The 27709-nt window shown below is 42.7% G+C and overlaps 1 protein-coding gene across 6 annotated transcripts; it reads left to right on the top strand.

Moving 5' to 3' along the window:
• Positions 1-27: 27 nt before the first annotated feature.
• LOC146645133 (protein FAM110A) lies at positions 28-26880 on the top strand. Of its 6 annotated transcripts, none has more exons than XM_085393938.1 (4): positions 55-164; positions 12940-13071; positions 23315-23713; positions 24000-26880. In XM_085393938.1, exon 4 carries the CDS (start codon positions 24010-24012, stop codon positions 25399-25401), a length of 1392 nt encoding a protein of 463 aa, XP_085250064.1. In that variant the 5' UTR covers positions 55-164; positions 12940-13071; positions 23315-23713; positions 24000-24009; the 3' UTR covers positions 25402-26880. The 6 variants fall into 6 exon arrangements, with proteins under 6 accessions (XP_085250063.1, XP_085250064.1, XP_085250065.1 ...); XM_085393939.1 differs by having other exon boundaries at positions 12940-13053; XM_085393937.1 differs by lacking the exon at positions 12940-13071 and having other exon boundaries at positions 28-164.
• Positions 26881-27709: the final 829 nt, after the last annotated feature.

Consider the following 27709-nt stretch of genomic DNA (forward strand, 5'->3'; position numbering starts at 1 on the left):
GTGTGTTCAGAGTTAATTAATGGATTCGTCCGCGCCAACATTGAAAGTTTCGTGAAAGTGAACTCCAATGCCGTTAGCTTGCTGTTGGTTTACTTGTGTTTAAATGCTTTGACACAGCTGTTTGAACGTCGAACTGTATTTGCTTTACTCAGTTGGTTTTGCAGGTGAGTAATCTTTTTGAACTGCTCATTTGTATAGGTTAATGTTACGCACCTGTATGAGGAATACACCTTTGCCACAGTGTATTGGCTAGTGGAGTCGCATCTAAGGAAGATGGACATCTTTTTGCATTGTGTTAAGGGGACCTTGAGATACGAATTAGTTTTACTATTGAAGATATTGACTGTGGATCTGTAGGTTCGCGATTGTAGAGTCTGAAATGGCCCACTGAGCTTGCAGCAGGCCTCAAATGTTGCGGAGAACACCATGCTGGAAAATGTGCTCTTTAACTGGAAACGTGCACAAAAGAAGTGTTGCATAAGAAGAGGAAGTCGTGTAAAAGGATGTGAGTCTGGTTTAAAGGTCATGCAGAGCTTCACTGTGCTCGGGATGTTGATGTATTGAAGCTCAGGTTTTTGCCAGGGGGGAGGAAAACGGTTCCCTTTTGTGTGTCAAAGGAGGAAGTTACGGCCCTAAATGCATTGCTGTTGAATTGGAGGTCCCTTCCTGTATTGACACTAGCAGCCTTCTCTTCAGCTGATTAAGTTTTTTTTTTTTTTTTTTTTTTTTTTTTTTTTTAAACCTTTCAATCTATATAGTCTATTTTATCTAATCTATCTATGTCAAACGCATGTCTAGACAAAGTGAGTTGTTTTGTATGTGATGTAAGCTCTGAATCATGTTGGGTAATTTCTCTGTCCACTCCTCCAGGGTCAAAAGGTCAGCTGAGTTATCTTTAAGATACCACAATGGGACCTGATTACAAAATTCTGCGCGTGAGGTAGGCAGGTAAAAGATTGCAGTAATGGGCACGAGGTGAGGTAAATGCCTTGCAACACTTTTCACCTGGGGCGACAGTCACAAACGCACCCTTGTAATTTCCATTCTTAATAATTTCCAGGATAGGAATGTGTGTCTTGCAGCCTAGAAAAGTCACTCACTTGCCACTTTTTTGTTGTTGCTGTGGCTTGTAATTGAGCTAATGTAGATGGGACTGCTTCTTACATCTATACTGGAAAAACATTACTACTATTCAAACATGTTTATAGCAGTGGTGAAGCTCTGGCCTACTGGTATTCGCATTTGACTGCTGAAGAATTTGCAAAGACTTTGTTTCTGAAGAGAGGAAACATCAAATAGTAGCAGGAGTGTGGGTTAGTGTTGTCTGGAAAGAAGCTTATGGGGCTTTTAGACGGAGACCCACCACAGCCCGAGGGTGTATTTTCACTGTTTTTGAAGCAATAGACGAGATCCTGCTCTTCTAATGTGATTGGAAGATGTTGCGTTAACATTGATAACAGCCTTTTGTCTAGTTCAGAAACTTTGCATGCTACTTGGTACCAGCAGTGCCAAAATAGTGGTGGAAATGACAAGGGCTGTTTGGTTTTGTTTTAATTCATTGAAGAGCGTGTCACTGAATAGCACTCGCGAAAACCGTGCTTGTGTACAGTGGGGCAAAAAAGTATTTAGTCAGCCACCGATTGTGCAAGTTCCCCCACCTAAAATGATGACAGAGGTCAGTAATTTGCACCAGAGGTACACTTCAACTGTGAGAGACAGAATGTGAAAAAATAATCCATGAATTCACATGGTAGGATTTGTAAAGAATTTATTCGTAAATCAGGGTGGAAAATAAGTATTTGGTCAATAACAAAAATACAACTCAATACTTTGTAACACAACCTTTGTTGGCAATAACAGAGGTCAAACGTTTACTATAGGTCTTTACCAGGTTTGCACACACAGTAGCTGGTATTTTGGCCCATTCCTCCATGCAGATCTTCTCGAGAGCAGTGATGTTTTGGGGCTGTCGCCGAGCAACACGGACTTTCAACTCCCGCCACAGATTTTCTATGGGGTTGAGGTCTGGAGACTGGCTAGGCCACTCCAGGACTTTCAAATGCTTCTTACGGAGCCACTCCTTTGTTGCCTGGGCGGTGTGTTTTGGATCATTGTCATGTTGGAAGACCCAGCCTCGTTTCATCTTCAAAGTTCTCACTGATGGAAGGTGGTTTTGGCTCAAAATCTCACGATACATGGCCCCATTCATTCTGTCCTTAACACGGATCAGTCGTCCTGTCCCCTTGGCAGAAAAACAGCCCCATAGCATGATGTTTCCACCCCCATGCTTCACAGTAGGTATGGTGTTCTTGGGATGCAACTCAGTATTCTTCTTCCTCCAAACACGACGAGTTGAGTTTATACCAAAAAGTTCTACTTTGGTTTCATCTGACCACATGACATTCTCCCAATCCTCTGCTGTATCATCCATGTGCTCTCTGGCAAACTTCAGACGGGCCTGGACATGCACTGGCTTCAGCAGCGGAACACGTCTGGCACTGCGGGATTTGATTCCCTGCCGTTGTAGTGTGTTACTGATGGTGACCTTTGTTACTTTGGTCCCAGCTCTCTGCAGGTCATTCACCAGGTCCCCCCGTGTGGTTCTGGGATCTTTGCTCACCGTTCTCATGATCATTTTGACCCCACGGGATGAGATCTTGCGTGGAGCCCCAGATCGAGGGAGATTATCAGTGGTCTTGTATGTCTTCCATTTTCTGATGATTGCTCCCACAGTTGATTTTTTTCACACCAAGCTGCTTGCCTATTGTAGATTCACTCTTCCCAGTCTGGTGCAGGTCTACAATACTTTTCCTGGTGTCCTTCGAAAGCTCTTTGGTCTTGGCCATGGCGGAGTTTGGAGTCTGACTGTTTGAGGCTGTGGACAGGTGTCTTTTATACAGATGATGAGTTCAAACAGGTGCCATTCATACAGGTAACGAGTGGGGGACAGAAAACCTTCTTACAGAAGACGTTACAGGTCTGTGAGAGCCAGAGATTTTCCTTGTTTGAGGTGACCAAATACTTATTTTCCACCCTGATTTACAAATAAATTCTTTACAAATCCTACCATGTGAATTCATGGATTTTTTTTTTTCACATTCTGTCTCTCACAGTTGAAGTGTACCTCTGGTGCAAATTACTGACCTCTGTCATCATTTTAAGTGGGGGAACTTGCACAATCGGTGGCTGGCTAAATACTTTTTTGCCCCACTGTATAAGGGTGCATGGTTAGACGTAGCAATCCACTGTTTTCTTATGAACCTCCTCTCCCCTCTAAAGACGTGTTGACTCGGTCTTTTAGGTTATCTGATGCATCCTGAAGCAGAAGTGAATATCTAATATTGTAGATGACTGTAGTTATGATTTTGTGCTCGTATAAATAATATAAATGCTCGCTTTGAACTTCAGCAGGTTGTGTTGACCATGTTGACTTGGATAAATGGACTGGGCTGCAGCTATGTGATTGGTTGATTAGGTGTCTATGTTGGCGAACAATTAAACAGGTGTACCTAACAAAGTGGCCAGTTGCGTAGTAGCGTTTAACACGGGACTGTAAATCTTTATAAATCTGCTTTAAATGAGCAAGGTTTTTCTTGTTTAAAAAAAAATTCTTTTTGCACAACATATTTCATAATATTTGCCCAAATATAAAAGACATGTTTGATCATCAAAATGTCAGGTGTGAAAAGATAAGACGATGGATATATTTGTCACAGTAAAGTATCAGAGTCATGGACTTTAATGTAAGAGGAGGGGATGTATGTCATTCTGAACCAGCAGAAACCCAGAATGATGCTTTGCTGTCCCAGAATCTCTCAGAGCATCTTTTTAAGAACAAAAAAATCTTTCTTGTTGTTTACTTTTCAGTATTTTGGTCCTTCTGGTGGTGCCTCATCTTAATTTTAGCCTTTCTGGGAAGGGGGGGAGCAATCCTTTTTAGTCAGTGACTGTAATGTCACAGTTTGTGCCCAACATAGCTGCCGCACAGACACACACATGCTGGAACATCTCATCTGAAAAGTTACCCCAGATGGCACTCATAATAGTTTGGCTCACCGCTGGAGTCTAGTCGTGTTCCGTTTTCTCTCAGCTTATCCACACTGTTTATGTGGCAGCAAGCCTGTGATTAGCTGCAAAATATCATATTTTCCATTGAAACCTACACACAATCCATCACAACAAATAGCCACCAAAATAATAGTGTGGCTTAAGCTATGTAATGCTCCACTAGCTGTAGACTGTAATATAGCCAACAACAAGGGAAAATGTTTTTCTTTGCAGAGTGCACGCTGGGTTTCCGTGTGTGTATGTGTGTGTTTACATGTAAACACTCATCTTTGAGAGAAACTACAATGAGTTCTGTTTTAGTCGAGTTTAGCCGAGATTAACAAAGGGAGAGTTTGGAGTGGTGTGTTCGTAGGAGGCACAAAGACTCCCACTACGCTTGTTGCAACAGTCGGTATTATTCATCGTGTCACATGGACTGACTCAGAGGCTTGCGTTTTCACACTTGCTGCCTGGAAGCTGTCAGCGTTGCGTTGTTTTGCTGAGTTTGCCAAGTCCTGCTTGTTGTCTCTTTCTCTTCTTCTCCTCTTTTGTGTATTTGTAGCTTCCTGACTTGTCTCTGGCTCTCATCTGTTCCATGGTGCCACCTGTGTTTTGAATTTTATCTTCGTCCTGTCCTGCAGTTTATCTGCACTGACATGGCGATGAGGTCATCTTACACTGACACTGTTATTCAGACTGGGGAGGGTAATCTGCTCCATTTGGCCAGAGTATACAGCGCAGCCACAGCTACAGTTGGGCGTTATGCAACACTGTTCCACGAACTACTTTACGTTGGATGAACCAGATTAGTATCAGATTTATTTACTCACATGTCACTAAATATGATGTTCATTTTGATTGCAAGTAAATGGTAAATGGACTTGTGAAGGGCTTTTTGAGTCTAAGCCCTCAAAGCACTTTTTCATAGCACTTTCTAACGATCACACAGACTCCGTCGTCTGCTGAGTCACAGCCATCCAAATGTGCTGGCGATTAGAGGTCAAGCATCTTTTCTTGTGCCCATATATACAGTACTGTGCAAAAGTCTTGACCCACCCATTATTTCCTGATATTTTTGTTAAGAAAATGGGAAATGGGTGCAGAGTGTGCACTGGCTGAAATGCAGCCCCAGACAATAATAATAATAATAATAATAATATAATGGATTGGATTTATATAGCGCTTTTCAAGGCACCCAAAGCGCTTTACAATGCCACTATTCATTCACTCTCGCATTCACACACTTGTGGAGGCAAGCTACGGTTGTAGCCACAGCTGCCCTGGGGCAGACTGACAGAAGTGAGGCTGCCATATCGTGCCATCGGCCCCTCTGGCCATCACCAGTAGGCGGTAGGGTAAAGTGTCTTGCCCAAGGACACAACGACCAGGGTGGAGAGCCCGGGGATCGACCTGGGCTCTCTGTTAAAATGGTTGACAGAGCCTCAACCATTTTTCACTAATGGCTGTAGACACTGTTGTACATCTCTCATCTGCAATTAATGACAGTTTGAACCAAATATTTCATTATATTTCATTTGGATTGATCACCCAGAGTCCAGTCCTGGTCCTCAGAATGACCTCGTTTCTTGTTTTTTACGCACATGGCTTTCGGATACCGTTCACACTGTGTAACCATCTTTTCATAGATTCAACTAAAGAAATTTGAAATTTAGCTTCTTTGCTAAATTCTCTGTTGTGTAGACACAACACTGGTTTACCCCTTTAGTTATGTGTGTTTTTATGCTTGAATGACTCACGGGTCTGTGTTAAGTGGGTTAGCAAAGAAAGCATTCCTCTGAAAATGATCAGGTACAAAGTGTGGACTGAAAATGAGTGAAAAGAACAGCCAATGTTTAAACTTTGAAAGCCTTTCAGAAAAGCCTGGTTAACTATTGCTCAAGACCACTTTAAAAATGACAAAGTCCTCCTTGGAAGCAAAATAAATCAAATGAGGGGTGACTTAAAGTGTTTGCACAATACTGTACATTGAAATGAGTTTACTGAACTCATTCCTTGGCCATTAAAAGAAACCTATTCTGCTTGTTTTCAACTCCCGGACAGTTAAAAAATAATCCTTACTTATCAGTTCCTCTTTCAGAAACGAGCTCTGCTCCCTTTGAGGCAACTTTTTTTTTTCTGATTGGCTGTCCATTACAGTAGACTTGAAATGTAGCTATGCAGGACTGCTGTGTTCACAGGTGGGACTGCCTAAAGCAAAGGTGTCCAACTCCAGGCCTCAAGAGCCGGTGTCCTGCAGGTTATAGATATCATCCTGGGTCAACACACCTGAATCAAATGATTCAGGCCTCTGGAAAATTTCAAGACATGTTGATGAGGTAATTTAGCCATTTAATCAGCTGTGTTGGGTCAAGGACGCGTCTAAAACCTTCAGGACACCGGCCCTCGAGACCTGGAGTTGGACACCCCTAGCCCTAAAGCAAAACATGAGGAGCAGTCTGAAGTCTGAGCTTTTTATGCTTGCAGAGATTACATGCACTCACTGATCTTGATGAGCTTTTAGACATTGATCATGTTTTAATATTTTATATTAAATATATTTTATATATTCAGTAGGGGTGGGGAAAAAAATCGATATTGTGTAGTATCGTGATATTTTGTTTGTTGATAATGTATCGATACAGGGACAGCAGAAATCGATATTTTGTTACAAAAAAAGTTTTTGTGGACTGGAACTCTGACTTCAGAGCATGTTGATCCTTTTTCTGAGCAAGAATCCTGACATTCCTTCACTGTCCAAATGTGTTTAACTTTTTTTATGGCAGCAATAAACATGACAGTTTACTTATTTTAATTTAAGACATGTTTTATTTTAATTAAGTTTAAAACTTTTTTATTTAATGTAAAATTATATTTTGTTTTAATTTACTTTCAAATGCTTCAGTTGCTGAAGGGGCTGCATAGTTTTCACAAATTGCATAGTTCAGAATAGCTATAATTGTACCAGATGGTTGCATTCAGTTAAGTTGGCCTAGACTGTAATACAAACAATAAAACTGACTGAAATGAGAGAAAGAGAAAGACTTTGATATTAGATAAAATGAATATTGATAAAGTTTACCTTTATGTACAGAATCTGAATATCGCAAAATATTTTAAAAAAAATATTGCAATAATATCGTATTGTGCATTAAGTATTGTGATAATATCGTATCGTGGGATGTATGGTGATTCCCACCTCTAGTATTTAGTATATCTACGGAACAATTATAGGTCTACTTTAAGAAAGTCCTTCATTGCAATATTTTAATGTCATGAGATAAAAGCAGGAACTCGTAAGTGAAGGTTAATGTGAGGTTGTTGAATTTTTTATGGTCTAGTGGATATATTAACTTATTCAACAACCTTCATAAAGTGTTAATAGGGGAATATTTAAGATTCATTTCAGTGTACTGCAGCTGGCTATGGTGGTGAGGATCGGCTGAAGGCTTTAAGGACACTTGAGCCTAAAGCAAGTGGAGAATTGCTTTATGTGTCTCTACGATGGGCTTACTGGGCTGCAGTGACTCCCAGCTGCACTCACCAGAGGAGGAGCTGGTTATAATGCTTCATTATATAAGAAAATACTTGCAGAGATTGTTTAGTGTCTCCTTTCAGTTGCAGATTGATCATTCTTTTTTGTCTTTTCCAATTATTATTTTTGAATAGCTGAGCAAAGCAGATTTTCTGCCCCCAGTGTCTGAGAAGTGTTATTTAGAACCAAAGGCTCTAAAAACTGATCAAAAAAAACATTTTTACATGTTTATTTTTTTTTTCGTGTTCATGCTGTTTTTTTGTTTGTTTTTTACAGAGAGAATTCTTTGAATTTCCCAGTCAGGTTAAGCCCTCTCTGGTCCAAATATCCCAGATGGTAGGAGTCATGCGGCCGTACTTACAGTTTAGTCAAGTCTCCTCCTAAGAAATGAGGTCAGTGTGACTTCTGGTCCAGGCAATCTGTGCCTCTGTATCTCCTGACTTCTCGAGGTCAGCAGCTCGGGGCTCTCATGTTGGTGTAGTGACTAAGAGATGCTGTATAGCACAGAGAGGAACTTGACCTATTAAAAGGAAAACCCATGATTTTTTTTTTAATTTATTTTTTAATTGTTTTTAGTTTTATTTTCAGTGGAGCTGCTAGCTGAGCGAGCCTCCACAAGAGGAAAACAAGTTTCTGAAAGTGTTACTCGAGCATTTATTTACTAAAAAAGGTATTTTGTTCCCAGTATCTACAGTTAATGGTGTTTTTGTTTGGCGCTATTATATACAAGCAGCCTCCACACACGCGCGCACACGCACACACACAGAACCACATTTTGAGACTCAAAAAGGCCTTCAAACTTGTGAGGACCGGTGAGTGTGTCCTCACAAGTGACTCTTGGTTCTCACAAGTATAGTAGAATGCAGATTTCAGTCCTCACAAAGATAGCTAGACAGGAACACACACGCACACACACAGGGCCATTAATCATAGTTGGATCAGATACTGGGATCTAGACAGTTAACACTGAAGTAGTTGCAACGACAGAAGTAGAAATATCTGGTTTGGTGAGTCTGTGCTTAGCTTTGACGTGTCACTGACTGCTTGCTCATCAGTTCTTGGATTCTACACACATGACTGCGCCTGTTGGTGAGTGAGTGAGTGGGTGAGTGGATGGATGGATGGATGGATAGTGTTCGCGCTTCTGTATTTTGTTTTATTTTGCGAGGATCTTCCATGTGCTCCACCCTGCTGACACAACTGACTGATGTCTGGATGCCACCCATCCTTTTCTTTATTCTCAGAGGTCTACGTTTCATCACTGCATGTGTGGGACACTCTGCCTCTTGCTTGTCATCGGTGCCTCTGGCTGTTTTGAGGTCATTATTTGGAAACGGGCTAATAGTTAACCATTATTTACCCTGCCCCCTCTACACAGGGGCTACTGACCTACTAACTAAATAAACAGCTTTTAACATGTCGCTATGCTATAGATCTCTGCTGCTGTGTCATGTTAGTATCACTTTTGCAATGCTGTCTTCATGTAGATGCAAATTGTTTGTAGTGTTGTACAGAGTCCATTTCATGAGGAAGGACCGATCGTGATTATCAGTTAGTTTTTGAGTTGGAAAGAAATGCATACGTGAGACGATAAATGGCAAAGAATTCAATGAGAAGTTGATATTTGAAGGGAAGTTTAAGAAAGTGTCAGATTTGACTGTTTATTCTATAAATGCAGTTTTATTCACTGGTGACTACTGAAAGTAAAGTTACTTAACATGGTGCTTTAAAATAAGTACATGCAGGTTGTCGGGTTATTTATGTCATATTGTTAGATTTGTGGTTATATTGTTAGGGGTAGCTTACCATAGTGGGAAAACATAGTTATTATCAGCATACGTGAGTAAGACGGGTAAATGAGCTATATTCTGGGAAACTGTTATCCACATGTTGTTTGAACAAAGCACACGGTCTTTTAAGGGCAATTTTGTTTCTGACTTCAAAACAAGTCAGAAAATGTCTTTCCAACTCTGTAGGAGGGGCTCTCCTAAGAGCAAATAAATGCAGGTTTACTCCTGAGCTGCCTTTCCCAGCTCGCTGAAACAGTGTGCGGATTGATGTAAGCTTAAGTAAACGGTGTTCTTAATGAGCACAGATGTAATCTGGTACACAGTCATTAGTGTTCTTCCAACTAATTCCATAATGGACCTGTAGCATCCAGTTACTGTTGTTAAACAAGGCGTGATGCACCATTAGCAAAGTTATGTGCAGGGTTGTAGTGAGTAGTCTTGCTTTGAGGCACAGCATTGGTACGTGTTGTGTTGCTGGGTTTTTAGAGCTTGAGTGGTTGCAGGTCAAGTAAAAATGTAATTAACCAGCAAAGAATTCATAGCGGCATCATTCTTCTTTATGCTGCCATTTTTTTTTTCTCTCTCTCGCTCTCTCTCTCTTTAAGAATTTGGGATCATAGCTTGACTCTGACATCACAGGATTTGCACTGAGGAGTTTGGATGTTAAAGGCCACTTGTTGGGTGAAAAGTGTAGTTTTAGTTTTGTAACACTCATATTGTTGCCGGAGCTTCAACCTTTTTTTTTTCAGGTGTTCAGATATAAAAATTAGCTGCATTTATTTGTTTTGTTTACAATTTGTTTAAATAATTTGCTTAGGGATTATTAAAGGATTCTGATTTAGATTTTATATCGCACCAATATAGCTATTGAGGAGTATTTATGCCTGGGAAATGGTTGAATGTACAATTGTTTAAATAAATAACCAAACGATGGAAAAAGTATTCATGAGATGAACCTTTGAGGGAAGTGTAGAATCCAGTGTATACCTATTTCAACCAGTGACCAATCATATGTTTCCTTACTGTGTGTTTTGTATATGCTGGGGGTGAGGGAGGCAATCAGAAGAAAGTTCACTTGAGTACCTTTTAACACAATTCATGTGTCACAGTCACGGTCAAGTCCTGGAATTTAAAATGTGGATGTGCACGTGAACAGAACAGGACTGCTTTAAAATCTGCCTCCTGTGAATTCTCCTACTTAAACGGCATTACTGAATCTCTGGAGTACCTTTTTAATAGAGTAGAGTAGAAGTGGGCAGTATGAATAAAATCCTCTTCCTGGGTTAGTGGGGACGTACAATTTCATTTACAGCAGTGCCTGCAAAAATCTAATAAAACCTGAAATGTTCAATGAGTAACTGCCTCAGTAAGAACTGTGTGGTGAAGAGTCCTTGAGTATCATGTTGCTCTGTGTTGGTCAACACTTTAGGTGCATCCACACAGAAAGCAGTTTGCTCTTTGTGCAGCACTTTGTTGTGTATGGGGATGTCCATTTACCGCCCTGTCATATGTCAATCAATGGTAACCTTCGCTCTTTGGTAATTGCTTCAGTTTAACTTGGGACCTGCCCACTTAAATAACTGCTGGAAACATGAAGTTTAAAGTTGTCCAGTGTCACTGAAATTCTGTGGTCTCTGAATGCAAATGCCCTTCACTGTGCGAACTAGCAGGAGTATCTATAGAGAAACTTGGACCACAGGAACGTAACTTCTTGTGCTTTTCATCCAAGCTCTTACAGCAGTGCTTTTGAGAAGTTTTCTGTGAGTTATGTGAACACTCCTATTCTGTTACCTCAGTTTGATTCCTGCAGGATGACAGACACTGGGCCTGCTTGGACATGCCAGCATGTAACGGGAAGAGTAATGTGACATGTTAGCCCAGCAAGTCCCTGCATTTGTGAAGTGTATCTGGGTGTGTGCATCAAGTGACAGAGATTATAGTTGTGGTATGAGAGAAAGTGGGTGGAGCTGTAACTTTATCCCCCCTCACACTCTTTCGGTGGTCTCGGAATCAAAAAGTGTGTGTGTGTGTGTGTGTGTGTGGGGGGGGACTTCCAGTGGGTTGTCAATATTGACTCAACATTGTATGAGAGCCTGTGTCTGCATCTGTGTATCATAGATCAGAGTATTTGCCAAATGAGAAGGCACCACACATTCACACTAATACATTTAATCCACCTGCCTCCTCTGAGTCTCAGAGCACAGTCATGTGTGTTAATGGAAGACGTTCAGGGAACGCTCTCTGACTGCTTTAGATACTTAGAGCACCATGTCTCTGTCTCAGTCATGAATTTAAATATATGAGAAAATTCCGCATTTGCAAAGAAGTATGATCCTGTCTTGGTGCTTCAGCATCCTTTTTACACGATATAGTCCTGTCCTTATAGGATCCTAATATAATTTCATAATAAAATCTGGTATTTAGTTTTACATCGTTGTTTAGGTTCAGAGTTACAGAGGTATCGTTCTGAAATATGTCAGCTCTAGATTTTATGGCTGGCTTGTAACTCCACTAAACCTTCTAAATGATCTTTTCTGTAAATGCTGGGATATTTGACCTGTCTCCCCAATGTGATGCTCAGTTGTGGGCAAAAGACCTGCAACTGACAAATAAAGGCTATCATCATCATCTCTCATCTCATCATTGATCATTATATTTGTTTGTTTGGGGGGTTTTTTTGGGCTTGAGATGGCTAATGATGTCAGTCTGAAGTAGCCAATTGCTGACTCTACCCTAAAATAGTAAACTTTTGTTGTTGTTTTTGCTCAGCTGATCTGCAGTTTTATGGTGTGGCAATCATAAAAATAAATGTAATGATTTAGCTTAACTTCCCAAATAAATGCACAGAAGTTATTAGCTAATGCTAGCAAGCTGGGTTAGCAATCTTGCTAGCATCAGTTAGTCAAATAAACTATACAGGTGCATTACAGAGAACTGGATAACTGCTTATATATATAAAGTAATAATTCTCTTAAGCTGGGTATTTTAAAATGGGATCCCTCTGAGATTGACTCACCTTTTAAAGCCAAACTCAAGTGACCATGAAAGAAATTGCAGTTTTTGTCACATCTCTGGTTTCTTTTTTTTTCTGCCTGGAGGGTGTTCACAATTGCTTCTTGTTCACTAGCACTGCCTCTACTCTACTCTACTCTACTGGGTTTCGGTCATTTTTCCATTACATTTGAGAACCAACATAATGCGCGTGGGGTGTCGTTATATATACCTGCTGCTAAACCAATAGTAAACACCTCATTATTGGACCATGGTGTCAGTTTGTGTTTAGCCATTTCACTTGTTGTGGGTTTCAAAAATGGCGGGTTTGATTCTTGTGAAGGAGTTGCTGTCATGACTCATCCATTGATGTCACTCCCCCCTTCATCTCGACCTGCTTACGTCAAGTAGGTACTAAAAAGTACCTGGTACCTGTCCTACCACCTAATTGAAAACCCTAATGGTCTGGTCAAGCCGAGAAGGTAGTAGTGGGGAAAAGAGGCTAATATGTCATACTGGTCAGAGATCATGTAGCTCTACATGCGTCCTATCTAACCTACTCCCGTTGTGTTAATGCAGAGCCGTCGACAGCGTTTCCTCTGCAGCATGGAGTGAAAGTCCCCTCCTACTGCTGCTGCCTCAGAAGAATGACTGACCGCTGTGTTCATGTGTGTCGGACTCAGACCTGTGACTGTGAGCACCTGAATCTGTGTATGTGTTTGTTGGTCTGGTGCAGCCTGCCCTGACTGCTCCTTTAAACAAGCGCCGCTGTGTGTTCAGACTGTAATGAGCAAGAGCAGCTCAGCCACAGTGTGGAAGATGTTAACAAAAAAAAAATATTGAATGTAGAAGACAAGTAAGTTTTGCTTTTTTGTGTTCTTTAAATATAGTACACAGAGCTTTATATATAGTATTCCAGGAATCCTGTCGAGGTATTCCAGTAGTAAGGCTTCTCCTGAACTGCTGTTTTACTGCCTTCAGTGACAGGATATCCTCAGCCACACCTCTTTGATAATAATATTTGCTTTCTTGAATTCGCCCACTGTCTGTTAAGCCACTCCCCTTCCCGACTTTCTCACTTACTAGCATACATCGTTATCTCTGGATCTGTTGGAGAGGAAAAGGGTAATATTTCACTTGAAGAAAGCCACGAGTGTTTTTATTTGGACGTTGTCACAGATGGTAAATTAAATGGAACCCACCTGGAAAATTGTAGTCCTCTCAACTCTACCATTAAAATGGTTTGGAGGTTGACACCAAACAAAGCCCTTATGATTAGGGATGCCACGTTTCCATTTGGGATTAGATGCACATGTTGGCTTTGGGTACCGATACTGAACACTGACCTAGCACCTAATCATTTTTTTATTTTTTTTTATTAGTAAGTCAACATCAGGGTGGACTTTGCTTCAACTTTGCAAATAAATCCAGTAATATAAATGTACTAAATCTGTATTTAACATTTAGGAAAATGTCAAATCAAATTAGGTCTGAGATGGGCAATATTTATCTAAGGCACAAATCTAATTTAAGCTCTGCGTGAGAGTCATTACTCTGCTGCATGAAACTGTTATTTACAGTTTAGTTTCTCCTTTTCCGGACCCTCGCCCCCACCCGCCCTCCACCCGTCTGTAGAGCTGCAAAAAACGGCAGGAAGTGAAATAACAATAATTGAGTTGATGACAACACTTAAGTGTTACACAAACAAATGCCCTGCTAGTTTCTACCTTTATATAATGTCTCTCTGAATAAAGATAACAAGTGAAAGTAGATAAGAGATGGAGGCCAAGGCGTCTTCTTGCTGGAACTTTCCAGTCAAACCAACTTGGTGTGACCACAGTTGACCAACTTTACATTTAAGTAAAGGGAGACTGTGTCGCAGGCATTTTTGGGAGTACATTAGCTCTCCTGCTAGCTGCTGCTGTCCCATCAGCTGTTGTCACTCATATCTGCTGCAGCTTTTTAAGTCAAGATCAGAATTCTGTACAGTCCACATGTTAGATGAGTGCATCTCTGCTCCGGAGGGACTGGCCGTTTATCTCTACAGTGTTAAGATGAGATGATAAAATAGAATCCCCAGAGTTAAGTTTAGATTTATTTATTTGCTCTGAAAAGTCTTCATGGGGACGAGAGGGTCAAGAGGTAAAAACTAGTAATTCAGTGTTTGCAAAGTAATCTGCTTGGAGTGCAACACATACAGTTTACATACTGCTTCCACTAGATGCTGATTACCGAAGTGTTTCAATGACCTACAATGTTTCTTTACCATTTTTTTTTTCCCCCTGAGACTGATAATTCTGCTAAAGCTGTTAAAGAAACTGCTTTATTCTTCTCGGATTTTTCCCTTATAGTAACTGGCGATACCTCAGCATCCGGATGCGATACACAAAGCCCCGTTACCTTTTCTGGTATTAACGGTGCCACGGTTCTGGGTAACTGACGGGACAATTTCAAAGAGTTAAAGTGTCAGGAAGGTTTGTGTCACTGCTTGGAAAAACTCAGGCTTCCTGTTCACATAGTGTTGGGTTTTTTTCCTCCTCCGGTCTTTTCCTGAGGTGGAGTCTTCCCTTGGATGTGGGAGGAGACAGGGGAGAGTCTTATAGCTTGAAGAGCAGAGACTCCCTCCAGGTTAGTGTTCATTTGGCTCATACGCAAGTACTGGCTCACTGGCAACTCGCAGCAGCTGAGAACAGCTTTGCACGCTCGGAGCTGCTGCCTGCTTCCTTCAGCCTGACACGTTCAGTATTTCTTTTTGGGTTTCCTAGAGCCGGCTAACAGCTTAAAGAACGTAAGTAAACTTTGCTTTTTCTCCTGTTTGAGCACAGTCAGCAGTGTGTACACGTGGGGGTTGTTTATCTAAACGGAGGGGAGGGCTTGTTCCTCTGGCAGGTATCCACAGGACAGGTCACGCTTCAAAGTTGTCAGTTTATGGAACGATTTGGTTTTCTTTTCCCTGTTTTATTAAAATGACATTCAGTTCTGGATGAAATCCTGCATTATCACAGCGGGTGCTATTGTCTGTTTCTCTGTCGCTGCCGGTACTTCCTTGTCCTTGAGTTGGGTGCCAAACCTAAAAATACTGGTCTTGATTATAACTTTTGGCAGCTCTGCTCCAGGACTAATTTCATTCTCTCAGCTGTAAGGGGCTGCGAAGCTTCACGTGTACTGGCAGAGCCAACAATATACCCTCCCTAAAACTGAATTTAAATTCTTGTTGTAGAGCAACGTGTTGTGCTGACTGTTGTCACTCCAGAGGTGCTTCATTTTATCTCCCACATAATATCTCTCTTTAAACAAGTTGACTTTTCCCCACTCTTTTTTTTTCATGAATGATTTTTAGGCTTTCAGCACCAGTGTGAGAGCTAATCAAGGATTACACAAAGGGTTAAAGGCAGAAGAATGTGTCCTGTGTGAGTGTGTCTGTACATGTATGAGTAAAACACTCCTTGTATCCAAGCCAACTCTGAGGCCTAGCCACTGAGGCGACTCCAGTGACCGCTCTCCCTCCTGTGTGTGTGTGTGTGTGTGTGTGTGTGTGTGTGTGTGTGTGTGTGTGTGTTCTTTATCTGACTAAGGACAGCGATGGGTGATTGTGTCTGGAATGTGTTCATCACCGTGTTGAAGGGGGGATATTTTCTCCTCCCTTTTCTTCTTGTTTTATTTTATTTATTTATTTTCGGTTGCTTTCAGGCTCTCCCATTACAGCAGAGGTGTGTGTGTGTGTGTGTGTGTGTGTGTGTGTGTGTGTGTGTGTGTGTGTGTGTGTGTGTGTGTGTGTGTGTGTGTGTGTCTCTTTATGGCAGCAGATGACTGTGCTTAACACAGCTGCATACTAAAAGGACATAACTACCATGTAATTGCATTAGTAGGTATATTTACTTTAATGCTTTAATACCCCAAGGTGTGAGTGTGCGTTGTCTAATAGATTAGCTCCAGCTGACTGAGGTGGGAGTAGTTGCCCCCAGCCACTGATGCAAACTCCGATCAGATGGGGGGTGGGTATATCATAGTGGATTCTGTAATCAGCAAAAAATCTTTGCTGGATCAGAGTTATTTTATCCTCTGGAGATGCAGCAATGGCAGAATGTCTTCAGGCATTGTAAAGTCAATGAGTGGTAGTCCTGCATGTTAGTACCCAGAATAGGAGGGAAAAGAATTGTCCAAGTTCTTACAGTTTGTTATATTTCTGGGGGGAAAATTATAATAAAAATGACAGTGCTGAATCTTTTTTCTGCATCATAAATTTAAGCCTTCACAGGCATATAAAGGTTGGCAGTGGGCACTTGTATAGGCTATGTTGTAGACCAGGGGTCCCCAATCCCGGTCCACGAGGGCCAGTGTCCCTGCAGGTTTTAGATGTGTCCTTGATCCATCACAGCTGATTCAAATGGATAAATGACCTCCTCACATGTCTTGAAGTTCTCCAGAGGCCTGGAGGCCTGGTAATGAACTAATCATGGGTGTGTTGACCCAGGGTGAGATCTAAAACCTACTGGGACAGGTAGGTAGGTCCCCAGTCCCCTCGTGGACTGGGGACCCCTGTTGTACACCCTACATACATTTTGTACAGAAGTCTGAAGTGGCTGTGGTGAGACTCATTGCACGTGTAAAGGAAATCAAGGGTCATTATAAATTCTGATGCTCTACCTCAAGCGGTTACAGTGTGCTTAAACTATATAAATCTCACAGATATTTAACATTTCGTGACGATTGGAGGGTGGCGCTCTGAGATTACAATTGAGCCGTGTAACTCTAATGAGCTCTAAAGTGAAAATAGAAGCACAGCACACAAGTAATTTACATACCACTGAAGGGTGTGAGCCTCATGGGACCCTCCTGAGGGGGGGTCATAGGTATAGTTTACCCCCCACTCAAGAGGGTCACACCAATAAGTGTGAAGTGCCTCTTGACAATATGTAGTTTAGGATCACAGTTGTTAACAAAATATGCATTTTCTATCAGTGGTTGAAAGGGTGAAAAATGGCTAATGATATGCAAATATCATGCAGTCTAATTTATATACCTACGTACCTTTTGCACTCGAGCTCAGGAATAGTTCTTAGTTTTAAAACCTAAACTTCATGGGTATCAGACCTTTAGCAAAAATACACTAGAACTCGGGCAGCAATTTTAATTACACTCTAATGAACTAATTGTGGTCAGAACTAGCTAAATCAATAAATCCATAAACTCAACAGTCTTGTTTGCACTGCTGCCTGCTAACGTCCGCCACCTCTGTTCAAATCAAATCAAATCACTTTTATTGTCACATCACATGTGCAGGTACATTGGTACAGCACATGTGAGTGAAATTCTTGTGTGCGAGCTTCACAAGCAACAGAGTTGTGCAAAATACAATAATGTAAACAAGCAAAATACAAGAATGGCTACATCTGAAACTAATAAATATATGTACAATATATAATAGTATATGCATTTCTGGATGTGTATACTAAATATTTTTCTGTGTGTGTGTGTGTGTGTGTGTGTACACATATTTTACAAATTAAATAGAGTAAACAATAAATAAAATATATAAAATATACAGAGTTGAGACATGTTCACCATATTACAGTGCAAATTCGGGTTAAGAGTTGAATTAGCTAAATTGTTATAATGCCTTAACTAACTTGGTTGTGTTGCTAACCTGACTCACTATAAGAATCTGTTTATGTTAATGTTGTGTCTGTATGCACTGTTTATGTAGTCTTCTATGTCTGGCACATCTTAACTTGATGTCAGCTTAAAAGGAAGTTGGAGTAAAAGGCAGATGTTTCATTTATATACCCGTTAGATGTTCTTATCATCTTCTTTGCATACACTTTACACACTGTTCTTACTACTTACTGCACTCAAATGATCCCTATATCTATTTTTTCCCTTTATTTTACAAATGTGGACACATCACAGATGTTCTGTATTTGTCTTCACAGCTTGGCTTAGTTTTCCCAAGGGAGGACTCAGCCACCTGCTCTCCTGTGATTACCTACTCAGTCAAAACTCTCTTCCTGACGTGAACACACAGGCACACAGACACAAGAGTTCATTGGTTTGACCTCCATTTTCCCCCCTCTGGTGTAATTGTACATGGATGTGTGCGTTTCCTGGGGCCACAGACACAGACAGATATGGGCAGAGGTGGAGGAGGGGGTTTAAGGGGAGACGGACGGATGGATTGACAGAAGCGGGGAGATCCAGGGGAAAAAAGACGAGCTGGATGCTATAATAACTGTCGGTTTATGGTTCAGTGGTTGTTTTTGCAGTCGACTCGACTTCTGTCCGTATAAAAACAGTTGCATAACCTTGTCCAGACACTTCAGTCATGCATGTCAGTCCATCCAGCCAGGAGCAGTTCTTCAGTTGGAAACAAGCAACGTGGCTGAAGCTGATAGCCGCTCAACAGAATAACAGCAAGGTCTGACGCTGTCACGACCAACTGTCTGTCTTCATTATCATTCTTTGGAGCTTCCTAAATCAGCCCTAAGGGGAGTGGTTGATAACTTTTTGAACCCTTCTTTTAAGCTCTCTATTGATTTTTAAAAACTGAGGCTGAGTGTCCCAGTGGGATAATGGGCAGGGGCTTGTGTTGCATTAGTTTCTGTCCAAGCTTGGTCTGATTCTCATCAGGTTATCGTTCATCTGGAAGCCACAGGGAGGACACCAGCTGAACCCTGCACTGAGATGAGAGATTTGTTAATACGATCCATCTTGCTTACTGTCCTGTTTCTTGACCTTTTGTTGAACTGGGTTTTGGTACAGATAAATTCAGGTCTGGTCCAAATAGATAAACTATAACTCTGTAGACCTTCCTTTGGCTTAACTTGCAAACAGGTTTGCACAGCAGGTGAATGATTTAGTTATAACTAAATCAGGGATAAGTGCGCTCAGTCATCTACAGAGCTAGGAGCAGAAAAAAAACTGCCTGAGCAGTCTGAAGCATGTGACTTTTGGCTCACTAGATCACTTACCCACTCACTGACTTCATTATTTGTTTCTATGAGCATGGAGCATTGTTTGTTTTGCTTTTTTCTTTTTTCCCCCTTCCTGAACACTTTGGATTGTAGTGCAGCATTTCCATGTGGGCTTCCTTGCAGTTGACAGTCGGGTGTTCACAGGCTTCAGGAGCAAATCGGGAAACTCCAAGTGTCCAGAAATAGATGAGCTAAGTTCACCGCGAAACAGGGTCAACCTGCGGGAATTGCCCACAGCCGAGGACGTTTGTTTGGTTTTCTCTTTCCCACTCACGTTCTGTTGTGAAATAAATCCCGGCTTCCTGCTCATCCCTCCAGTGGGTGAAGCAGCTGAGTAGTCACTGTTGATGAACTCACCACCTCTTTCCTTCCATGCTGGGGTAAAGCTGACAGGCTCAAAAACTGAAGGATTTGAATGGTATCGCATGGAGCTGCACTCTGGCTTTGAGTCAGCATCAGGAACTGTTTAAGACTCAGTATGATTCATTCTTATTGTGAGGCTCACCCTGGATGGGAGGTTGACACTATCTCTCTTAGTTGGGCTTTCTCTTGTTTTCTCTGCTATTATATATTTTCTAATCTTGCCTATTCTCACCTTTTCCTTTTTCCTCCTCCCCCACCCTCCTACTGCAACCCGTTTCCTCACGAGCTGCTACTTATTCAGTAACTTGCTAGAAAATATTGGCGAAGCAAATTGCTCCCATTCATGGGCTCTCTCTGTAATTACACTTAAGCCGGCGGCACGGTCAAGTCAGCTGTGGTAAAATGCCAGTCACTGTTTCCTTTCAGCTGCTTTACAACATTTGTGCGCGCAGACATTTTGGGCTTCTCTCTTTGATTTCAAACATTCTGTTATTCACCCCCCACAGTCACTCACACGCCATGAAACGCAGTCTCTCTCTCTCTCATGCAGACATCATAAACCATGTTGTTGGCCACTTATATGGTGGTTAGAAAACTGAACGTAAAAACAGTCCGATTCATAACAACTCAGCGGTTTGCATAGTTTTGTGATGATAATCACAATGCGCAAGTTTCCATTGAGGAATAGGAATATCATTCCTCGGCCCTTTGCCTTTTTGGAGACATCATCAACTGCAGTTACAGAACATGAACGGAAACCAAGAGGCAGAAAAGTTAAGAGAAACGAGACTGAGCGCTGCTGCAACGCTCAACTCGTGGACCGGTGGGGACGAGAGGCTTAATGGTGCCGTTTGCACACACATTAGTCCCATTAGCAGAGCGGCTTTTAGCCATCTGACCCCTTTCACTGGAGAAGATGAATGACAATAGCTGCTGTTTTTAAAGTAGTGACTATCCAGGCTCACAGTATTTGCATGTGGACGACTCTTCTCATTGGCAGGCTCAAAGGAAGGAGGGTAACTGGGTTAACATTTACATAGTTAAAGCAAATCTAATCTCCATGAAGAGGGAATTCATTTAGCAGCTTGACGATAATTGTTGTCAGTTGTTGGAACTCGTTCTCCTTCACTAACAATATCAATGCACAAACTGTTGAGCGCAGAATGATAACAAAAAGACTGAATAAAGGGTGGATCAGGGGATTAGAGTTATCAGCAGAGGTGGGTTTATGCTGGTGTGACAGGGATCTCCTGCCCCCTTTGTGTCTGTGGGATTTGTTCACACCAGTAATTGTGTATAAGTGTATGTTAGTCATTAGGAGTGATAGAAATCAATAACCACGCTTTAAAAAGACAAAATGTGTAGACTTTGGATCACAAGCTGTTTGGCTGGACATTTTGGGACACAGTGAAATAGAACAAATACTCCAGCAAAGGTTGGCAGTTCTTACAGAAATTAGTGTTTTTAAAGACATGAAAAGACTCTAAATCTGGAGCAAAGGAGGTGTGTTTTTTCCTCCTCTTGGCAGAGGGCTGTGTAAGTGTAATGACAAGGCCACAGCATACTAAAACCGAGGTGGCTGAGGTTTCTGTGACCTAACGTTTGTCTTCACCGTTTCTGTTAAAGCATTTTCTCTAAGATGAGTTTCTTTGAGTAGATTCAGGGACAAGAAATTCTATAATTACCTGAAACCTTTTAACCTTTTAGCTGTTAAACTACTAGTTAGTTTGTCGTGAGGATGATGAATGTAGGAAAACAACAATGTGAAAGAAAGAGATCCACATGCAGCAGCAGATCAGTGATGTTTTACATATGTTTTATGGCGAATTCCTCAACTTACACAGTCAGATGAAAGTGCTAATCAGCACAGTGACGGGGAGTGTGTGAGTGGCTCCAGGTGGGTTGTGGTCTTCAGTGTATTTACTGTTGTGCGCTGCAGGCATTTACATTAGCGGGTGGAGCGCCACCATGGTGTCACATAACTGGACGTGTTGTGCGTTAAAGCTTAACCGTGTTAAGTTGCATTGAGCGCTATGATAAGGATGAACATGTGGAAAAAATACAGTAGAGCTGCTTCCCTGCAGTGGTTTGAGCTTTTTTAGGACACCAAGACAAGTCTGTGCTGACGTCATCTCGTGACTTTGTCCGCTAATCCACCTCTCCTTTCTTTTCCTATTTCAAGCTCACTTCAAGCTTTCTCTGTATTGTGTTTTTCATGAAAGACTCTTTATTTTATTATTATTTTTTGTTCCATCCCCTGAATGCATATATTCCCAAAGGCTTTGTGCAGAAGCTTCAGGTCGTCTCACTCATGCTTGGGAATCTTTTTTTTTTTTTTTCTTTCTGTTTTTATTTTTGTGCTGCAAAAGTATTTAGTTTGAGTAGTTTGAGGTAGGCTATTTTAAACTCTTCTTTGGTCTGTTACAAGATGAAAGCTAAGCGTGTGTGTGCGTTTTTCTTTTTAAGTGTAAGCTGTCAGTTTTTCTCTCTCGTCTGCTGCTGGTCTGCTGTTTGTGGATGTGAGCGTGAAGAGGGAGTCAGACGGGGCGAGATGTTGGGGGGAAAAACAGGGTCACATGTTGAGGGAGACAGGGAAGGAAGACGGCTATAAAAAGATTAATTAAAAATGTGTGGATAGACGTGCTGGAGAAGAGGTGGAGGTGGGGGAGGGGACGCACCGTGCTGTCTATCTGGATGTGATGTAACCCTGGAGTGTAAGGCTGTAAATGATAACATGCAGCAGGGAAGAGGTGTGGAGGAGGGGGAGAGTGGGGTTGTTTTTTTTTTTTTTTTTTGTTTTTCTGTGGAATTGAAGGGGGAAATAAATGAACAGCATGTGTGTTAGCAGTGTTTTAAAGCCCTGAAACTGAGAGAAATAATCCACAAGTTAATTGTGCTCCGGCAGAGGAAAAACTTTGTCCCAGTTCTTTGTTTAAACTTTGTTCTTACACTATTTTTCTTTTCTTTCTTTCTTTTTTTTTTAAAAGCTGAATCAGGTTTGGTTTCGGTGATCTTCATCTACTTTGTCTTCATTAGGCTAAAATGCAAACACACAAACAGCCACACAAAGAGCTCAGCAGCAGGAACAGTTGTGCAGGCTTTCAGTGGTTTTTTTTTTTGTTTTTTTTCTCACATGTTTTCATAGCACCCCACTGAGCTTGATGCAAGTCAATGTAAAAATTGCATCTGCGGTGCCCCTCTTTTCCCCCGCCGTCCCCTTTCTCTCCCCCCTTTCTCCCTTTCAAAGAATTTTCATTTGAATGAAAGCCCTGCCTCAGTTTTGTTGTGCTTGAAAGGCAGGGGGAGGGGCCCAATTGGTCAGGATCTCCTTTGAGCCTAGCCAATGCGAGCACACCTCTCGCCTCCCAGCCCGCCCCTTGTACCCCTCCGAGTCTCCCGGCGACATGCGATTGGCTGGCTGGGAGGAGCCAGACTCTGTATTAAAGCCTGTCCCGTCTGCTCCACTTCAGTGTTAAAGAGAGTCCCCGTCTGTCAGCCAGAGAAGTGTGCGTGCATGTGTGAAAAAGAGAGAGTATGTGTGGATGCGTTATGGTATTAAGCGGTGGAAAGAAAGTGGAGGTTTATCTGACTTGGACTTGTTTCTTTCTAACCCTCTCCAGGACTACAGGGCGCTCCTGCTGAGTTGCTGGCCGGCTTTTTGGATCTGATCACAACTGGACAGGCGGGCTGGGGCTAAACAGAGGATTGTAAAGAGGATCAGAGAGACTGTGGTGTTGTCTGAGTAACTGGCGACTGATCTACAAGACTTGCCTTTTGGATTTAAAGAAACAAAAAAAAAAGAAAAAGACTGACCCTGACCCACAGTCTCTCACTGTTCTGGATCACAGCTGAGTTAATAGAGGTGGTCTGCACAAGGCTGGTGTGGAGGATCTGACCCCAACTGACCCTGTCTCGCAAGTAGCCTTTCACTGAGCCCGGACTGGGAAAAGGGACAAATAAAAGTGCAAGAGAGGTGTCGTGGAGGACAGACGAAAGGCAGAGGAGCAGCACAGCGACCGGTAAGGAAGTTAAATGGGGTTCTGAGAGCACGGGTGTGAGAGGGGGAGGAGTGGGGAGAAAAAGAGTACAAAAGAGCCCTTTTTTTTGTTTCCCTTAAGCTTAGAGAGGATGTGTGGGAGCTCTAAAAGGATGTTCACTGACCATTAAAGCCAGGTGTTTGCCTGCCTCTCCTCCTGTCAGCTAGTGTCTGACCATGAAGCTGTAAAACTGTTTTCACATACAAGTGAATTATTTTATGTTCCAATTACTTGTAACTCATGGAAAATCTCTATTTTCTCTGTCCAGCTCGTGCAGAATGCCAGTGGAGACCCTGCGGCCCTCAGATGGCCGTCTGGCCGGGGTCCCCTTTACCTCTGCCATGCCTTTCAGGATACTCAATAAGGGTCCGGATTATTTCCGCCGACAGGCTGAGCCCGGGGCCCGCAAACTGAGCGCCGTGGAGCGCCTGGAGGCCGACAAGGCCAAGTATGTTAAAAGCCAGCAGGTGGCACTCACCCGCCAGGCCCCCATCCAGCCTCCAATCATCCGCAAGCCCCTCGTCCCTTCGGGGATGATGATCAACACCCCTCCAGCCCGGAAAGTTAACCGATCGCCGGCTGAGGGGGAGAACACTGCAGGCAGGCAGGGAGCAGGAGACAGGAGACGACCTGCTCTAAACTTGGATATTCTAAATAACCTAATCAATGACGTATGTGATGGACCATCACATTGTTCCCAGTCCTCTTCCTCCACCTCCCCTTCCTCGTCATCTCCGTCATCGGGAGCTAAGAGCATCAGTAGCAGTCTTTCAGGAGAGCAGGAGAGGAGCAGCCGACTCTCCAACAACCTCAAACCTTTGAATCACGCCCTCGCCAACTCATCGTCCACCTCCTCCTGCACCTCCTCTCCACTCAACAATCATCTTCGGACGGCGGCAGCAGAAGTGACTCGACGTCCACCCCCTGTGCCAGCTCGCGCACCCCGCTTTGGCGTTCCAGTTCCCTACAGCTCCCCTAACTCGGTGACAGTACGCAGGGTGGACGTTCGGCCTCATGCTGAGATACGGAAGCCCCAGAGAGCTCAGCTGCAGCCACAGCTCAGGCCCAGACAGACACCCCAGGGCCAAGTCGCACACCCCCAAGTCCCACCCCCGTCACCCCCTCCCCCCTCCCAGAATCAACCGCAACCCCTCCCTCAGTCATCCCAAGCCATCCCCGCTCCTTCAGCCTACCTGCCACCCAGTCCAATGCTAGTCCGAGCAGGCATGATCCCTCCAGCCTCACCCGCTTTCACCCGCATCTCAAACGCCAGCTCCAAAGGGTCTGCCCGCAAGCACCCATCACTGCACCGCTCCAAGTCGGACCTGAGCGACCGCTACTCCCGTGCCACAGCCGACCTGGAGCGTTTCTTTAACTACTGCGGGTTAGACCCCGAGGAGGTGGAGGGAATGGGCGGGGTGGAGCGCTTCACGAGGGCCAACTCAGACATTGTGTCAGTCTCCAAGCTCCGAAGCGTTAGCACGCCCAGCTCGGAGTGTGGGGACGACCGGGTCAGGGAGGACGAGGACGACGAAGACGACGGTCCGTCAAGGGCCAACGAGCGGGTCCCGTATGGCATCTCTGTCATCGAGAGGAACGCTCGAGTCATCAAGTGGCTGTATGGCATCCGACAGGCGAGAGATTCTAACAACGCCGTCTCTAACGTATAGACCGTCAGGGACTCGGACTCCTGTTTGTTCATCTTTTGCTGCCTTACGTTACAGATACGGATAATCCTGCAGTTGATGTGTTTCCTGTAAAGACTTTCTTTTTTGTTCTCGGAATTTCACATCGGATGTTTAGAACTGGGCTGCAAGTCAGTACTTGCAGCGGAAGATGCACCCCCCCCCCCCCTTTGTAGGTCTTGTATAACAATATTGGTATTGAAAGCAATAATAGTCAGAATGGTGAGGATGAAGGCAGAGGATGATTGCGATAGGGTCTCCTTATGTAAAGGTACTCTCTGTGTGTCTGTGTGTGTGCGTGTGTGTGCGTGTGTGTGTTTTGGCACAAAGGCAGACTGCCACTGAGCAAGCCAGGAAGAAAACCACGTTGATACTGTGAAACTTTTTCACACAAAAAGCTTCTACGATCATATTCCTGTTTTTTGTTTTTTTGTTTTCAAAAACCTTTTAGGCTGTTGGACTGTTATTATACACGTTTGTGTCAGCATGCAAGTGAATCATTTGTATACATTATATTTTAGGGTATGTCATCAAGCACGCGTCTTCCTTGCACAGAAGTTCGCTGCACTGACTCACGTTCAGGTCAATTACAGTTAGTGCTGTCTGTATATCGGAGTGCAACGTCTTCTAATTGTGCGCATCCGCAACACTTTCTCACATCGTGGCTCACGCTGTGCTGGTGCAGCCCAAGAAATCAGTTTGCTGTGTATGTCCCTGCACGTATGAGAGCAAGTCATATGATGAAGGATGAGCTCACATGTAGACGGTTGAAGTAAGTGTAACATGACAAAGATATTTAGCCTCCAGGGTGGGAAAAAATTGGAGGGAAAAACGAAAAGATGGATGAAAGGAAGACTGAAAAGAGAATACTCATGGATCAAAAGAAAAGCTACCTTTGCTGTATGAATATGTCTGCGGCTCTGAAAGTGTCTCAGGAAGATGGCATACTAACAAAATGGACCAATATTTATTTGGAAAATGTAATTTAATGTATTTTTTAATATTGGATGACTTTGTGTACAGAATTCAATCTCTGTTCTTAAGTGCAATCTGATGGTGTTTACTAGAATCACAGTATATGTAGGATGACAGTTAAATCCAGGAAGGAGACAAATGCAAAGTGTGAATGTTGCACCTGTCTCTCTGTGGGGAGCACAGAAAGTGAGACTGTTGTGTATTTATTCAACTTCCTGTTTGTCTGGGAACAAGAGGTCTGTCTCCTCCCTCACCCTGTGTGAGTTCTCTCGAGTTCTCCTCTGCATCTACTGCCTTCGTAAGTTATCCAGCAGTGTGAGTGGCGGTCACGTTTCCTCAGACGAGAGGGCCGGAGAACACATGCAGTATGCTGTTGAGTCCATCACTCAATGCCCAAAGAATCTTCAAGAGATGAGAGATGGAAAATGCTTTACCATGGTGTATTCTGAGCAGTTAATAAAAAAAAAAACCAAAATGTTCAATTACGTTACTCTTTGTGGTTTTTCTTTATTTCTCTCTAAATATTAAGGCAGATGGTGGTGCTTCCAGCGTATGGCTCCAAACAGTCACTCCTCTGATTTATTTGGTGTTTATGATAGGCTGCTGCCGAGTCCAGCTCAGTTCATTTGAAGCAGGTCTGCTTTAAATTATATTTCAACATGAATAATTGACACATGGCAATCTGACATCAGCACAAAATTGCTGAGCAAGTTGTAATCAGTAACATCAGGTTAGGAGCTACTGTTATGTTTTTACTCAAAAGTACTGAAACGGATATTTAGTGAGACGGAACAAACTGCAGTGTAGATAAAGTCTGACTTTCCTTCACTGTGCCATTTGTGACACCTTTTTCAGAGATCTGGACCTTTTAGGTCTTTAAACTGCTTTATTTAAGGGGAGGCAGTGTGAAAGGGGCCCATTTCTAGCAGCAGCTTTGCAATCAAAAGCTGAAAGTCCATCTAACTCCAGAATCTCTGCTTTTGGGGTTTGGAAGGTGACCGAAAAGCTTAGTGCTTTATGGATCAAAGGACACGTGCAGAGAAGTGGCTCATGCTGGAGTAGCCTGAAACACTCCTCAGTGATTCTGTTATTGTTTGATTCCACTGCAACTGACTTGAAATAAACATGCATGTGGTGCAAGATGTATGTTCTCGAGAGTTGTGCGCTTTAAAGACTAAGAACTCAGTTGTGGACTTGTTAGGGTATTTGTAATTGATAGATTTATTTTATCACATAAGTGTTTGATCCTAAAGCTGCAGAGAGAGTTTCCAGAACATATTAAATATACTCAACAATTCAGGCAAGATGCAGTGTCAAA

Source organism: Rhamphochromis longiceps, linkage group LG20 (assembly GCF_057381845.1).
Source record: "Rhamphochromis longiceps isolate RC_006_pf linkage group LG20, R_longiceps_female_GT1.1, whole genome shotgun sequence".
Lineage (NCBI taxonomy): Eukaryota > Metazoa > Chordata > Actinopteri > Cichliformes > Cichlidae > Rhamphochromis > Rhamphochromis longiceps.

What these genes read in the sequence shown, in the direction of transcription:
- LOC146645133 (XM_085393937.1), top strand. Translation starts at nt 24,010, where the DNA reads ATGCCAGTGGAGACCCTGCGGCCCTCAGATGGCCGTCTGGCCGGGGTC.